At 34.6% G+C, this 17,072-nt stretch overlaps 2 protein-coding genes across 35 annotated transcripts in view; one reads left to right on the forward strand and one right to left on the reverse strand.

Moving 5' to 3' along the window:
• LNX1 (ligand of numb-protein X 1) overlaps positions 1–3,109 on the forward strand; it is a 220,692-nt gene extending 217,583 nt beyond the window's left edge. For 4 of the 5 annotated variants that reach the window (XM_059922988.1, XM_059922987.1, XM_059922990.1 and 1 more), the window contains 2 exons: positions 1,120–1,278; positions 1,689–2,274. In XM_059922988.1, the coding sequence (XP_059778971.1) occupies positions 1,120–1,278; positions 1,689–1,824 (295 nt within the window). In that variant the 3' untranslated portion in view covers positions 1,825–2,274. Of the gene's footprint in view, positions 1–1,119; positions 1,279–1,688; positions 2,275–2,492 lie in introns of those variants that run through there. The other variant, XM_059922989.1, reaches the window with a different exon arrangement.
• Positions 133–17,072, reverse strand: part of FIP1L1 (factor interacting with PAPOLA and CPSF1) — a 68,376-nt gene continuing 51,436 nt past the window's right edge. For 24 of the 30 annotated variants that reach the window (XM_059923008.1, XM_059923005.1, XM_059923000.1 and 21 more), the window contains 3 exons: positions 11,680–11,893; positions 4,207–4,344; positions 133–3,445 (listed from right to left, as the gene is read on the reverse strand). In XM_059923008.1, coding sequence (XP_059778991.1) covers positions 3,298–3,445; positions 4,207–4,344; positions 11,680–11,893 — 500 coding nt within the window. In that variant the 3' untranslated portion in view covers positions 133–3,297. The remainder of the gene's footprint in view (positions 3,446–4,206; positions 4,345–11,679; positions 11,894–17,072) is intronic. The other 6 variants (XM_059923021.1, XM_059923020.1, XM_059923018.1 and 3 more) reach the window with 2 other exon arrangements.

Raw genomic sequence — 17,072 nt, forward strand, 5'->3', positions numbered from 1 at the left:
TTAAAGTTACCCACCAGACAAACCCAAAGCTTGTTTTACTTCAAATGGGAGTCGAAATGCCATGAAAAATTCATGTTACATTGATTAGCAAGGTCAGTAACAAATGTAATGACCAACTTCATCACCAGAACATTTCTCAAGAGACTTTTTATTGGTTTTTCAAAAAAATTAGTATTTCAAGGTACAGTTTATAAACAAAATCACCAAATCTTGACTTTTACCAACATGAAAATGCTAATTCTCTTTCAAACCAGTTCCTGGACTGGGGGATTTTGGAGTCAAATCCAGCTGCTGACATACCTCTGTCATAACTGTAACACAGTTTTGTACTTAGCCTGCACCTATGTTAACACTGATCCAACTGCCACCGAATAATAAAAGGAAGAGCTTCCTCAATCTAATTTTCTATTTTAGCTGAGGGTTCTACCCATTGACAAAAGACCTGTGGTCTTTCTCCCATTCCTGTTATAACTTGCTATTCAGTTTACCGCCGGTTTTTTCTCCTTCAGTATGAATCATTCTTACAACCTTTAAATGCACCTCAATCTCCATTCACTATATTACGCTGCCTGCATGCAACCTATCAAACATGTAGAACTATGTATAAACTGGTATCTTTCAAGTCAGAACTTCAGCCAATGAATTAATTAGGGTTACATTTAAATTTTTTTCACTGAGATATTAACCATTTATTCAAAGAATTTTTCCTTCATTAAAAATTATTTACATCCATAAGGAAATAAAAATACGGTATCTGTAAGTATGCTTGAATGTGGTTCATCAGTAAAGATTTAGGCATAACTAACTTTTTAATGTAAGTTGAGAAATTAAATCTTCTTTAAGCCAGAAATGATTCTTTCCCAGTAGACATATAAACAGAACATAATAGATGGTGTCACTTTTAAAAGGGTGGTTAGCTCTGGAAAAGAGAAGTTCAGTTAGAAAAAGCCAGCTAAAAGCACAAAGGTCACTGGGCTATGACACAATTTTGAGTGAGACCCATCCAGTGCTATTAAGCCTAAAAAAAATAACGCCAATAAAGGGAATGGGAGATGAATCACAGTAATTACTATGAGTTCAAATTAACTGTGCATTTACATTGATTTCGTTCTATTTCAGGTACCTGTACAACTGTAAAGATGTTATACTGCGAAGAAACACAGCTGGAAGTCTGGGCTTCTGCATTGTAGGAGGTTATGAAGAATACAATGGGAACAAACCTTTTTTTATCAAATCCATTGTTGAAGGAACACCAGCATACAACGATGGAAGAATCAGGTAATAATAATGACTACTTAACAAAAAACTTATATTCAAAGATTGTGTTTTATACGTGCAAAAAGCCTGGCCCCATTTGAAATAAGGCACCTATTTATTGTATCTTTTTTTATTGGTAAGAAATTTAAAACATTTATGCAGCATTCCATTTCTAAGAAATCCAAAATGATTTGTTAACTCTTGGTCCCATACAGCAACTTCCTATACTTTTAGCATTCTTTCTAAAACAAGCTGAACGATAGAATTTGAAGAATTTAAGTGAGGGGTGTAGGGAGAACCTTAATTAGAAGTATTGATAATATGACTAAAACTGACAGATGAAGCAAAAACTAGGACCACCACAAAAACTTGCATTAACTTCAGCCGTGGCTCAAAATGTTAATCATGTGCCTTATTTATTTTTTTTTTAGATGTGGTGATATTCTTCTTGCTGTCAATGGCAGAAGTACATCAGGAATGATACATGCTTGCTTGGCAAGGATGCTAAAAGAACTTAAAGGAAAAATTACTCTCACCATTGCTTCTTGGCCTGGCACTTTTTTATAGAATCAGTGATGGGTCATAGAAAAACAGGAAATCACAAATAAGCTAAGTTGAAACAATCGATTTATCTTGTCAATTTTTGCATTTGAAGGCTACAACGTAAAAATATAAACTTTAATGTCAGAAAAAGGATCTAATGAAAAGCCAATTACACCTCAGAAAATATAATTCTCAAAATATAAACATTACTAATAGTTTTTATTCAGTGTGGAGCATTTCTCATTACTCTGAACTTTATATTTTTCTATTCAATAAAAAGCTCTTAAACAGCTGACATGGTTTGTATGCCCCCACTGAATTCAAATCATACAGTTAAATTAAAATCTGGTATATGCTGAGGTCTGCAAAGGGTACATTATGGGCATTTTAAAAACAATTTCCAGGCAGAGGATTTTAAAAGTGCATTGCTGAAAAATGTTCATCAAATGAGAAATAAATATTTTTCAAAAATTATATAGCTGTCTTTTAGTATGTGATACTAAGTTCATTTCTATTATCACTATTTAAAAGTTCCTAGTAATTCATTCTTTCAAAACCATGTTGCTACCATCACTGACAAATACCTTCTAAGGGCTATCCCTAAAAATGTGCACAGAATTATATAAACTTGTACTTTCTTAAATGTAATGGGAAATGACTAATCTAAGGCTCTTATTTATTTTTATTCACAGTATAGCTAGTAACTGTATACAAACTCTACGTGCTGCTCAACCAATGAGCCTTGGAAGAAGCATCAAGAAAGGCCAAACCAGCTTGACCTAGCTCATAAAAGATGGCGTTGAGGCAATTCAAATTTGTGTCACAGTGACGAGTATTTGTCCATGTGCCTGCCAGAAACTACATTTAGGGCAAGTTATTTCACAGGCCACCCAAATACCGTTAGATTTTATTACTTTGGATAGAAAAGTTCCCCTTTAGTTTCACCATGAACCCAAATTTTAGAACACTGAAAACCTGCTATCAAAAAGTTGCAGTATCAAAACTGTATGAGGAGTTCTTTAAGATGCAAAGCAACAGTGCCACAGCAGTGATGATAAAAGAAAGACTAGTTTTAATCTCAAGACAACTCAGAGGTGCATTCTGATGCATTTTGCAGTGCAACTTCTTAAGAGACTGGTATTTGATTAACTAACTAACTCAAGGAAACTGGCCAAGAGGGAACCTTGACCTTTATCAATCAGATATTATGTACACAGCTAAACATAGCTCTTTAAATTCCCTGCTGAGTGACTCATTCACATTACTTTCTTCGATACAAAGTCATTACTGTCTTTTTATTTTTTAAATATTACAAGACAAAGATTTTTAACTTAACATGAAAAATTCACTCTTTTATTTTAGAAGAAAAAAGTTAAATTTTCATACTAACAAACAGAACAAGATTAAAGGCAAATTTCTTAAACATCATCCAGAAAAACAAGAAGATGTATAGCATCTACTTCCAGCACTACTGCACACAAAAGGCCATGACCACGCCTATTCTGCAGGTGCAGCTTCGGTGCTCTCCTGTTCAGGGGCAGGCTCGCTGCCGGCTTCTTTTCCTTCTTTGCTTCTTTTAGATTTTTTGTGCTTGTGTCTCCTATGACTGTCTCCTTCTTCACTTTCATGGCGACGTCTACTATTACTAAAGAAAAAAGGTGTATTCTTAAAAATGTTTAAGTAGTGACAGATCAACCTACTTTAGGTAAATTCTCGGTATAACAGTGGGTTTTAAATAATCTAATACTTTCTTTTTCTCAAACACATTTTGGGGAGTAATCATTTTTTATGTGACTTTTATGCTGAGATTATATTTACATTTAATGCTCACCTTCACTGATATTCTCCTAGAACCCTAAGAACCATATACGTTAGATTATGAGACTGACACACTGCCCACTATGCCAAGAGGGCCGCTAGGGCCCATATACTTTATTCTAAAAGACTAACTACAAATTAGAAACTGAAGCACTAGATCAGAACAGGAAATACTTCCTAGAGTTGATTTTAGGCAAACAATAGGCATTAAAATTTAATGCTGATTTTTTTTGGGGTTGGGGGGGGGGACTACAAGGCCCTGAATTTTCTTTGATTAAACTGAACATCAGTTTGTTTAATAACGTTTACTACTAAAAACTGATTCAAATGACAAATTCCTCTCCCCCACCCAAGATAATGTAGTAAGTCTAATTCTCATATTTTTTATTCCATGCTAATTTTGACTTATGGGAATTATAATCTGGTTAGATTTCAATATCTTTGTTGAAACCTATAAGGAACCAACTATAGTCTTCCAATTAGGAACACATATATGCTCTAGTGGTTACTTAGAAATGTTTGCTTTTACTTCCTGAAGTCAAATCAATTTCTCTTGGCTTCAAAATGATTCACTATTAAAGAGCAAACCTTCGAGAGGACTTGTGTCTGGTTTCCTCTTTCTCTCTGTGTCGTCTTTCTCTGTGTCGTTCTTCTTTCTCCCGACTTGCTCTGTGGCGCTCATAGCCTCTTTCCGCATACTCCCTGTATCTGTATCGTTCTTCATCACTGAAATCAGAATAGAAACAAGTTTTCTTGACAACTGGATTGTTGATTCTGAATGACTTCAAGCTACAAAAGATGTGACCCGAGTCCAAACCGGAAGCCCCAATGTTAGCATCTTACACAGAATAGGCGCAAAGTATATATTTGTTGAACTGAGAGGAAAACAATGCTGTTCCCAAATTAGTACTAGATCTAATACAAGAATACAAAATATATAATAATTACACATTATGTTAAAGGGCCAAGTCTGTTCTGTGCTTTCACAGTTATAGGGTAGAAATTTTATATAAATGCTGTTTTTCTTCAAAAATTGGGAGCTGTAACTGATTTAAATTTTAATCAGCAGCTTCGTTTTACTTTTTAGATAAAAGCATGTTCGTATATCTCAGATTTCCAACCAAAATTCTTATGATATTTATAAAATCTTAGGCACACAGTTAAGATTCTAAAAATATATTAAAAATATTTGGTTTATGACGACATAGTGGAAAGTAGATAAAGGTTCTTAAGTTTTTGAATCACATAAAGTATATATTCATCTAATGAAGTGGTATAAACATTAAGAACAGAGTGACATCAAAGCAACTTCCATTTTCCAGTGAAAATTAGAAAGGCAATTGTAAACTGTCATATTGGCATTCTTAGTAGATGTGCAAATTTATGAATACAGGCATACCTCAATGATATGAACCGTACGTTCAGTTTCAGACCAATAAAGTAAATATCACAATAAAGCAAGTCCACGAATTTTTGATTTCGCAATGCATATAAGTTGTTTACACTATACTGTAGTCTGTTAAGTGTGCAATAACATTATGTCTAAAAAATCAATGTACATGCCTTAATTAAGAATACTTTATTGCTAAAACATGCTAACCATCACCTGAGTCTTCAGCAAGTCATAACGTTTTGCTGGTGGAGGGTTTGAAATATTGTGAGAATTACCAAAATGTGACAAAGAAACACGAAGTGAGCAAATCCTGTTAGAAAAGTGGCGCTGATCATAAAGTGTTATGAAAAAGACTGGAAAAAAAAAAAACAACTTCCACAATATCCACACAAAATGCAGGCAGAAAATTGCCTGTGGACATACTTGAATTCTGACATCCCAATAACTTAACACTGTCTGTGTGATGAGGAAGGCGGGGCAGGGGGTGGAGGGGGGAGGAGGAAGCTGGAGGGAGGGGACCATGGGAACAACTTCAAATCCATATTAAGCTCTGCCTCCATTTTCTGATTCTGGAGAGAATGGACCTAGTGAAACTGGGACTGATGGTAGTCATCTTTACCTTCTTAGACCTGTCTCTCTTGTCGTGTCCTTTCGTGAAAATGCAGACATACTTCTATTTTTCTCTTAATCCTTCAAGTCTAGTTTTTCTTTTTGTTCAGCATAGAAGTCAACATTTTCTACATCCTAATGTCAGTAAACTCTCTTAGAATGAATAAAAATATCTTTTAGAACACTGTGTGCTAAAGAGCTTTGGTTTCTAGAAATATATGTTTAATACAAATTATTAAATTAGAATTTGTACATAGCGTCAAGATGTTAAGGAATCTGAGAGAGAATAACAGGAGACAGAATCAGGTGAAAGTATAAGCCATATAAAAACAAATCAGCCTAACTGTGGTCTCTTAGCAAAAGTGGTAATTCAGGAGTGTGACACCTAAAGCCAAGTCATATTGCTGACCAAGTTATTATTGCCTGTGATAATTTTTAATGTTATTTTAAAAAGTATTCATATATGCATATATATATGGATTATATATACACACACACACACACACACACACATATGGACACATATATACATACACAAACACGATTTTTTTTTCTAATCATAAATGTGTACTTGGCACTGGGAAGGTGGCAGCGTGTCATCAGAAAGGCAATGCACCATGACAGGCAGCGTGGAGTAGCAGGAAGAGCCCGTGCAGAGCAGGCCCAGGAACATGTCCTGACTCTGTTATTTACTAAGTGTATGACCCAGGGTAAGTTACTTAACCTCTGTGAACACTCAGTTTTCTCATCTGTGAAACTGGCAACAGTCTTTTTCAGGGCTGTTGCAGAACTGGCAATAAATAACAAAGTGTTTGGAACAAGAGCAGGCCCTCAAATGGCCGCTAACAGGCAGGCTCACCATCTTCATTAAATTTAATGTTAAAATTTTCAGAAGCAGAACGCTTTTTGTAAAGGTGACTGTTTCTAATAAAGTTTCTAAAGGAGAATAAACTCACACCTACCATAACAAATATTAGCATTAATATTATCCTCTTTAAAAATGAGGTTCTTTGTAATGATTCCAACTGGATTTACCTAAAAATAACTAAGGTCAATTATCTCATAATTTGTCCTTTGTAACCCTCTTTTCTCCCTCTCACCCTAACACCAATTTTTGTTAGCTTTGAGGCCTTTAAGATTCTGAAGGTAGCCATCTGATGGGACCCTTCCTACAGATGGTGGAAAATTTGGTCTCGTACACAAAATATAAAGACCCCTTCTCTGATAAGCAGCTGCAGCACAAAGGTTTCTCTGAGCCTGGAAATCATTAGAGCTCACTTCAAACACCCTAGAATGACCAGCCTTCTCTCTGGCCCACAGTTAAGCGGCCTAAAAAACAGATGTTGAAACTGGTCTGTAATTTTCAAAACAATGACTGTAATTTGTAACACAACACATATTACATGCCATATTGCTGAAATCTCAGTCTTGAGAAAAAAATGGCCTTTACTTATACTTCATTTGGATTTTCCAGAGAACACTTTATTCCTGGGATAATTCAGAACAACACAAAATTCTTCCACCTTTTTTTCCCTCTCTGGCCTTGAACTTTTAGTCAGATTTAAGTAAACATTACTCCTGATGCCCTACAGCTAGCAACATGAAAATCAAATATGGTTTAACCATTAACACTTTTAGCTTCAATAAAAATTAAGTAGCATTTGTGCATGAGTGTGTTTGAAATGGACAAAGAATTTTATAAACACTATTATTTATGCAAAGAAAAGTTACGAGCTCTAGCAGAGCAATTCATTTCAGACTTCTTTCCTATGAAGTTTTGCATTAAGCTCCTTACCGTGTGAACATGTACATTCTAGAGATAACAGTACTATCTCAAATATATTAATTTTAACTACATTAGAAACAATTCAACTTCCCAGAAAGTAATGCCCTTGAACTTAACAGAATTCATGCACTTATGTGACTGAAGTTATTAACAGCACGTCCCACCACACAAACTCAAAACATATACTTCAACATACACACACATACACACAAACATGTATGTATGTACCATACCTTTACTTATTTAGTCAATAAAATGTTACCAGGTGCCTACAATGTATATGCCATATTATTAGGAGCTACAGGAAGGAAAAAGATTAATAAATCCTATGGAGTTTCTTCTTGCACTTTTTTTACATAAAGTTTAAACTTCTAACCAGTCCTAGCTATCGTGACAATATTATATGGTTAAATCTATAACGACAGTGTATGAGTAATTCTGTATCCTCAGCACACAACTCTGTGCCTGGTACATAACAGGGACTCAAAAAATGTCAGTTACGTGAGAGAGTGGCATGGACATATATACACTACCAAGTGTAAAACAGCTACCTAGTGGGAAGCAGCCACATGACCCAGGGAGATCAGCTCGGTGCTTTGTGTCCACCTAGAGTGGTGGGACAGGGAGGGTGGGAGGGAGACACATAAGAGGGAGGAGATATGCGGATATATATGTATAGCTGATTCACTTTGTTATACAGCAGAAACTAACACACCATTGTAAAGCAATTATACTCCAATAAAGATGTTAAAAAAAATGTCAGTTACATGAATGAAAGAATGAATCTGGTTCCCCACCACTCCGGAAAGAAGAAAAAAAAAAAAAATCAAGTAGAGAAAGAGTAATAAAAACAAATGAAAAGTAATAGAATATTTAAACTACCTAATTTCAAGACTAGAAAGGATTTTAAGTAATATCTCAACGATATTTCCAGTAGATAGTATGGCTCTACTGTTGCTTTAATTTCTCTATGTTTCCATTTCCTCATCTGACAAATCAAAATTTAGATTGGATAACCCTTAAGGACCTTTCTGGATTAAGAAGTATATGATTACATGATCACATCTAACAAAACAAATGCTGTCCGAATCAAGCACATGCTCACATCTTGAACTGATATATTACTTCATCTCATCCAGCAAAATCAGAAAACTGTGTACCTTACATTTATCTTATCCATAAAAATAGCTGATAACAAAAAAAAGTTATCTTTAACTTATTTCATTCTACATTGTGAAGGTACCTAAATGGATATGTTAATTAGAAAGATGCCCAAATTAATGCTTTGATATAAAGGTTGATTTTTATCCATTTCAAAACCTATCTAGCTAACACAGTTTCACCGACAGTTTTCAAGACTGTTTTTTCTCTATTGTATTCACCCTCCTCCCTGACACGTGTAAGTCATTTTATTCACTGACACATTATGTTCCAGGCATTACTGTACAAAGTGCTGAGGATACAGAGATGAAAAATGATAGTCAACACCCTGAAAGAGAAAGACATGCTTTAAAGAAAATACATAAAATGCTTAGGGAGCATGTGAAGGAATAATTAATTCTTTCTTTCAGGTTCAGAGTTGCTCACAGAAGACATATAAATATGAGTTGAAACTTGAAGAATCAGTAAAAGTTTGTGAGGCAGAGAGGATAGGAATAACATGAAGAAGGGAAGTGTTAAACTATGAGGCTTTCCAGAAGAGCAAGTAGTTCAGTGTAGCTAGAGCATGCAGTATACTGCCTTGGGAGAGAACCGGGGTTAAAATATAGAAAGGTGCACTGAATTTGTGACTTATGGATCATAAAAAGAATTCTGACTTTATTCTTCATGCTAGCAATAAATGAATTCTTTCCAATGGCACAGAAAATTTTAGGGAATCAATTTCTAGATCCCCAACTTCCATATTTATTCTTTCCTAAACATGAACTGCCTAATGATACACCTGCAGGTAACACACATGCCACTTCTCTGGCTAACCTCTCCTCCATCAAGTTCCTGGCCTTTTACAAAAGAAAGGCACTCTTTTCACCAATTTTACTATAGTACATTATTGGCTCAGGGTATAAAAACCATCATGCCATCAACAAGATCTAATTTAAAATATTAGTGTCAGTAAGACCTATTTTATTCAAAGAACCATAAACCTTCTATGCGGCTTTAGGCCTTTCTTATACATCTGTCTGCTACAAAGTATGAAGTAAGAAATGGAATATTTTGGCCTGTGTCCTGGGATGTTCTAACGTCAGATATCGTGTAGAGTAGTGTGGTGGAGTCATAAGAATTTTCCCTGAACTAGTAAAAAAAAAAGAAAACCAAAAATTCCTTCTGAAGGAAAGCAAAACAAAGTGCTGGGGAGGCAGCACCTTATTTTGAGTTCTGTGACTATTTTATCTTAGACTTAGATAGGAAATATGGATTAACTCATTTAACTGAACAGAAAAATGAAGTCAGACTTTTCTCCCATAGAAATTGGGTGTGATGTGGCTGGCTGGCTTGACAATAGGAGCTGTCTTTTACCAATTAAGTTATTTGGTAGCTATTTTCCATAAATAGAATGGGGGAAATTTGCAGCTCCAGGTTTGCATGAAAATAAATATCAAATACACATAAAGGTGTTTCATTTCTTAAAGACATTTTGGAAAAGATATATTTCCATTTTCCTAACCCTTTCTAAGCACATTAAGATGAACAGGGTACCTCTAAAATAAAGAGTATTAAGTATAATTGGTAGTCTTCTGATAAGTCTTGGTAAAGCCCTTTTGGTGTTCTTCCAAGAAACTGAGAAAACTAAAGACTTTGGAAACAGGGTCTTTGCAGATGTAATCATCAAGGCAAGATGAGGTCAGACTGGATTTGGTTGCACCCCAATCCAAAGACTGTTATCCTTATAAAAATAGGGAAATCTGTACACAGACACAGAGAGGAGAATGCTGTGTGAAGACAGAGACACAGATTGGAGTGAAGCATCATCTACAATCCAAGGGATACCAAGGATTGCTAACAACCACCAGAAGTTACAATAGAGGCGGGGCACAAACTCTCTCAAAGCCTACAAAAAGGAACTAAACTTGCTGCCACCTTGATATCAGACCTCTAGCCTCCAGACCTGTGAGAGTAAATTTCTGTTGTTCTAGGCTAACCAGTTTATGGTACGTTTATTGCAGCAGTCTTAGAAAGCAATTACACCGAGTAACAATCAGTTGGTTTCCAATTATCTGCTTTTAAGAAAACTGAGCCATGAGCTAACAGATTCTTAAAAATAACTTTTGATGACAGGTTAGCTGTGTAATTTTGACATATCACTAAATCTTAAAGTGCTCAAATAATTGAGTGACAGAGCCGCAACAGAATTCCATCAATTCTTATTTACATATTTTATGTGAACAAGGTTTCTCAATGCTTACATCTATATATTAAAAAAAAAAAAAAAAGAAAGAAAGAAATATAATTAATGGCAAAGCCTTTTTTCCCCTAACAGTAGTAACATTCATTCATGGATACAAATATTATTTAGGGATGGGAAGAAGCTCTTTCACCACATTAAAGAATGTAGTTCTGTTAAATTATTTTCATAATTTATATTATATTTATATATAAAAATAACTAAAATCAAAAATTTTTTAAATACTTAATCTTATGGTCATTAATTTTTTAATACATTTTAACTTACATAGGTATGTTGCAGGCAAGACTGACAGGATGGATCAATTAAAAAAACTTTTTCAAGAAAAAAAATATTTTGCATTAGAATAAAATTCTTTGGGGGTCGTGGCTCAGAAGTAAGAATTCAAGCACAAAAAGAAGCAGAGAATTTCCAACTGTTACAGAGCTTGTTTATACATTTTTAAAAAATGGATAATGATGTTTAGCAAATCACTATAGTATTCTTAATCCACTGGATATATTTAATAGAGTAATGATAACTTTATTTTAAAATTGTGAGATTTATAACAGACTGGAAATTATATCTATATAGCCAACTATCTATACTTAAGGTGAAAAATTTTTGATGGCAAGATAAAAATATGTGAGGAGGTACGATGTTTTCAAAATTGTTTTAAGGAAGAAATGAACAAACAAATTTGAAGACTGCTGCTTTAGACAGTGGGAAGTCCTTATGAATAAACAGCCTTGATGCTTTTAAAATGGCTATCCTAACTACTCTTCAAGCAATCCTTTCCCAATTGTAGTGGATTTTCCATCCTGGCACTGAATATAAATTCTAAAGTGCATATAAAATACAGGTGTACAAATTCCTGCACGCTGAACATACCTGTTGAAAACACTCGGCGTGGGACTATGATCACGCTCCCTCTCTCTCTCTCTGGTGCGTTCTCTTTCTCTGTCTCGATCACGATCTCGTTCTCGGTCTCTGTCTCTATCTCTATCTCGGTCTTTCTCTCTTCTTGAGTAATAGTCCCATTGTTTGCTGGTGTCCACAAGACTAGGCCATGAAGGAGCAGAACCAGGAAGGTGGGGAAAGGCAACTACAGAGAAAAAATAATAATAGTTAAAAACAAAAGTTATGGTACTTAAAAAACAAAAAAGACCAAAAAAAGTAAATATCCCACAAAAATCCTTCACTAGATTAAAAAGAAAATTATTTTATATATAGAATATAGAAATAACATATGGTGAATACCCACAGTCTGGGTAAATACCCAGAAACAAACCTTAAAGATCTAACATATAAAGACTCTTCATTTTGCAAGGTGAACAGCAAATGAGAATTAGATACACCACGAACTTCCCAATACATCAAAAATGTAAACCAGAGGGGGGCTTCCCTGGTGGCGCAGTGATTGAGAATCTGCCTGCTAACGCAGGGGACACGGGTTCGAGCCCTGGTCTGGGAAGATCCCACATGCCGCAGAGCAACTAGGCCCGTGAGCCACAGCTACTGAGCCTGCGCGTCTGGAGCCTGTGCTCCACAACGAGAGGCCGCGATAGTGAGAGGCCCGTGCACCGCGATGAAGAGTGGCCCCCGCTTGCCACAACTAGAGAAAGCCCTCGTACAGAAACGAAGACCCAACACAGCCAAAAAATAAATAAATAAACAAATGTGGGTTTTAAAAAAAAAAAAAAAAATGTAAACCAGAATACATAAGGACATCTTCAAAGTGCTGAAAGAAACAATCAACCTAGAAATATGTACTCAAAATTATATTTCAAGAATAAGACTAAAACAAAGGCATTCATAAACAAAAATAAGCGAAAGTTATAAACAACAGAGTTCACCAAAAAAAAAACTTCTACCAGATATATGCATATTACATTTCAAGAGTAACCACTAAAAAACAGAAATAAGTATATTATTTCAAAACAATGTAGGGAAAAATAGAATTTTTAAAAAATCACCTGAAAAATTCAGTCAATTCAAAACAGAATTAGAAAGAATGCGGGTATGGGAGACAAGTGTAAATAGCTCAAAAATCAGAATACAAAAGGCATTGAATTAATTAATCAGTTAAGTGACAGAGATTATTGATTTGTACTTTTAAAAATTCTACCTAAATGCTGAAGAGACATAAAAAACACACAAAATGGTTGAAAGTAAAAGAATGGGAGGAAAAAAAGGAAAATACTAATAAAATAAAATAAAATACTAATAAAATAGTAATAAAATAAAATACTAATACTAATATCCCCCAATTTCCATATGAGTAGCTGTATTAAAGCAGACTCATACAAAAAGGATTACTCGGGGAAGAAAGGATGACTACTTGAAGGTGGAGGATGCAACTGACCAAGAAGACAGAACAAATTAAACTTCCAAATATCTAACACCATTGCCTTACTTTTTAAACAGTAAAAACTAATAGAAATAATGCAGGTAGAAATAGAAAAATCCACCATGATCATGGGAGATTAACATACTTTTTCAATTACTGACACTTTAAGCAAACAAAAAAATTACTATAGATACATGAGGACCGAGCAAAATACCGCTAACAAAGTTGACTGAATGGACATAACATAGAATACTGCCCAGGGCAGGTAAAGAATACTCATTCTTCTCACCCATATGAAACATCTATAAAATTATACTATGTACTTTCAAAGGATAAGTATAATAGACACCATGTTCTCCGACCACCATACAATTTAAATTAGAAGTAAAAATTTAAAATTATGGGAAAATAATCTCCATATATATCAAATTTAAAACACACTTCTGATAACTCAGGGGTCAAAAAAGTCATAAATTTAAAATAATTTAAAAACCGAACATAAATAAAAACACAATATATCAAAAGTCTAGAGATGAAAACTGTTCTGGAGGGAAATTAATCTTAAAAAACACTACATTAGAAAAGATGGAAAGTGAATGAATTAAGCTTTCAACTTATGAACCTAGGAAAAAATAGAATAATCTAACAGAAGGGAGATAATAAAGATAAAAGTAGAAATCAAGTAAATAGAAAACTACCATACAATAAACAAAGCTAAAAGTTGGTTTTTAAAGACTAGACCAATAAAACATGATAATCTTCTGACAAGATTAAGAAAAAAAGAGACCTCATAAAAATTATCAGAACCAATAAGGGACTACAACTACAGACGCTGCAGAGATTAAACAACACAGAGAATATTATATACTTTAGACCAACACATTAAGTAACGCAAGAATGAAAAGACATCTTGACTAGTCCCATAATTATTAAAGACATTAAATGCGTAATTTAAAACCTTCCCACAAGACCAGATGGCTTTTACAGGTGACTTTTACTACAGATCACTCTAATAATATACAAACTTCCAGAGAATAGGAAAAAAAGATTATTGCCTAACTTATCCCATGTGGCTTGTATAACCTTAACACTAAAACCAGTTAAGGACAGTACAAATAAAGGAGAATCACAGAACAATTTTACATATGAACTTAGTTGTCAAAATCCTAAATAAGTCAGTGTTTATTTTTAAAAAATAAAAAGGTAATCAATCATGACCAAGTTAGGTTTACCTCAGCAAACAAAAGGTGGCTCAATATTAGAAAAATTTAGAAATCTGCCACATTAACAGAGAAGGAAAACAATATGATCAACTCAGAAAGCATCTGATAAAGCTCAATATCCGTTCACAGTTTAAAAGCCCTTGGAAAACAAGAAGAGATTTTCCTTATACTGACATAGGGTTTTATCAAAAACCTAAGAGTAAAAATCTAGTAGTATAAATATAAAAGCATTTCCTTTAAAAAAAAGGGGGGGGTGTCCCCAGACAAGAACTCCACTTTCAGTACTTCAATATTATACGGAGATCCTAGCCAGAACAATAAGACCGAAAAAAGGGGGTTGGGGGCAGGGGGAGGTGAGGAATAAGAGTCTGAAACGGAAGGAATTGCAGATGATACTGCCTGAAGAAAATTCACAGACAAGCTATATAGTGAGAGTTCAACAGGTAACAGGTTACAAGATCAACATATATATTGATCAATATATATACATATAAATTAAAAAAAAAACCAATTATATTTCTAAATACAAGCAAATACAAACAGTACATGGAGCTTAAATGAATACACCATTTATAAGAACAAAAAAAAATATTAGGTACCTGTGACTAAATCTAACCAAAGATGTGCAAGAAGTGTATGGAGACAATTATAGCACTCAGCGGAAACACATTAAAGAACACCTCCTTAAGTGGAGAGTACTTGTTCATACATTAACTCAATGTTGTAAGGTATGAATTCCTACAAACTGTTCTAGAGCATCAGTGTAACAATAACATGGTATAGTAAGAGAAAGGACTCTGGAGCGAGGCTACAAAGTTTCAAATCCTGCCTCTGCCACTTATTGTGTGACATTAGGAAAATGGCCTTAATCTGGCTGTTCTTAAATTCCCTAGTCCATAAAATGAGGGTCGTAACAGTATGCCTGCTTTATAAGACTGTCAGGGTTACATGAATTAACAGTGTTTGTCATACTGTACACATAATATAAGAGTTAATTATTAATAAAAATCAACAGAGTTTTTCATGGAACTTGCAAAGTTGATTCTAAAATAGATATGTAAGAGCAATGGCCCCAAAATACTTCTGAAGCAGAATAAGGTAGATAGATTTTGCTGGACCAAATATCAGATTTACTATACAACTCAAAAGTAAGGTAGTGTGGCATTATTAGCACAGGGACAGTTAAATTAACCAAATGAATAGTCTAGAAAGGTAAGAAATAGATCCATGCATGCAGGGAAACTTGATACACGAATGGAGAGATGACACTGTAGGTCCCTCAGGAAGGATAAACAAGTAACACTGGGACAATTACATCTTTACTTTATAACATAGGCAAAAATTAATTCCAGATGGCTTAAGAACTTACACAGGAAAAAGAAATTTGAAAACTTTTTTTGGGGAAAAATGTATTAAAGAATATCTTTGTATACTTGAGGTAGAGAAACTCATGGTTCAAATATGAACCCAATTAAAATGTGGTATGACTTTGCACAGTTGATGAAGTGTTAAAAAAAAATGATACTTTTAATGTATTTGCCATAGAAAATTTCTTCTTTGAGGGGCTTGAGTATAATTATCGCTACAGTACAGAATATTTACACAGTCATAATAATGCGACTATGGTTTATTGTTTAGCTTTTAGAATAAAATATTTCTCAGGGCACAGATAATTTCGGTTACAAGACAGAATATTAGAAGTATATAGCTGATCAAAGCAGGGAGGCAGAGATGGAAAAAGAGGTGAAGGCTTGGAAAGACACACAGTAGTAGAGACTGATGGTACATGAAACAGAGGGTAGGTATATAAATAAAAAGAGGAAGAAAGAGAGTAATATAATTTCACTTCAGGAGAATAGGAGAGGTGTAATGATGGTAACTGAGTAAAATACACATCTATCACACTAGGAAGATAACAGATGGTATCTAAAGTTATATAATCAAGAAATAGGGTGATAAGCCTATGTAGAAATGCCATGCAGACCATCAAAAGAACTAAAACCATTAAAAATGTTTGTCTCTGCAGTTCTTCAATATTCCTGCAAAGATTACTTTTTAACTAGGTATTACTTTTATAAGCACAATCTTAATACGCACATCAAGAAAAATCACTGTTTCCATCTACAGTTACTTAGTAGTGTTTGAGGATGAACTACAAAATTCTAAAATAAACAAAGGTAAAACAGAATTACCAATAAAGGGGCTTCCCTGGTGGTGCAGTGGTTGAGAATCTGCCTGCCAATGCAGGGGACACGGGTTCGAGCCCTGGTCTGGGAAGATCCCACATGACGCGGAGCAACTGGGCCCGTGAGCCACAACTACTGAACCTGCGCGTCTGGACCTTGTGCTCCACAATGGGAGAGGCCGCGACAGTGAGAGGCCTGCGCACCGCGATGAACAGTGGCCCCCGCTTGCCGCAACTGGAGAAAGCCCTCGCACAGAAACGAAGACCCAACACAGCCATAAATAAATAAATAAATAAATAAATAAAAATTAAAAAAAAAAAAAAAAGCAACAGTCTTTAAAGATTATTAAAAAAAAAAAAAGAATTACCAATAAAGAGGAAGTAGTATTTATCATCTTCATTCCAAGGCTTTGTTTGACTGGGATAAAGAAACCTAACTTTCCTCTATTTAATTCTTGTGCTATGCTTTATCATTGTTAGTACTAAAGACATCCTCATTAAAGGGGGGAAAAAAGCTCATCTCTAA

The sequence above is a fragment of the Balaenoptera ricei genome, chromosome 5, assembly GCF_028023285.1.
Source record: "Balaenoptera ricei isolate mBalRic1 chromosome 5, mBalRic1.hap2, whole genome shotgun sequence".
Lineage (NCBI taxonomy): Eukaryota > Metazoa > Chordata > Mammalia > Artiodactyla > Balaenopteridae > Balaenoptera > Balaenoptera ricei.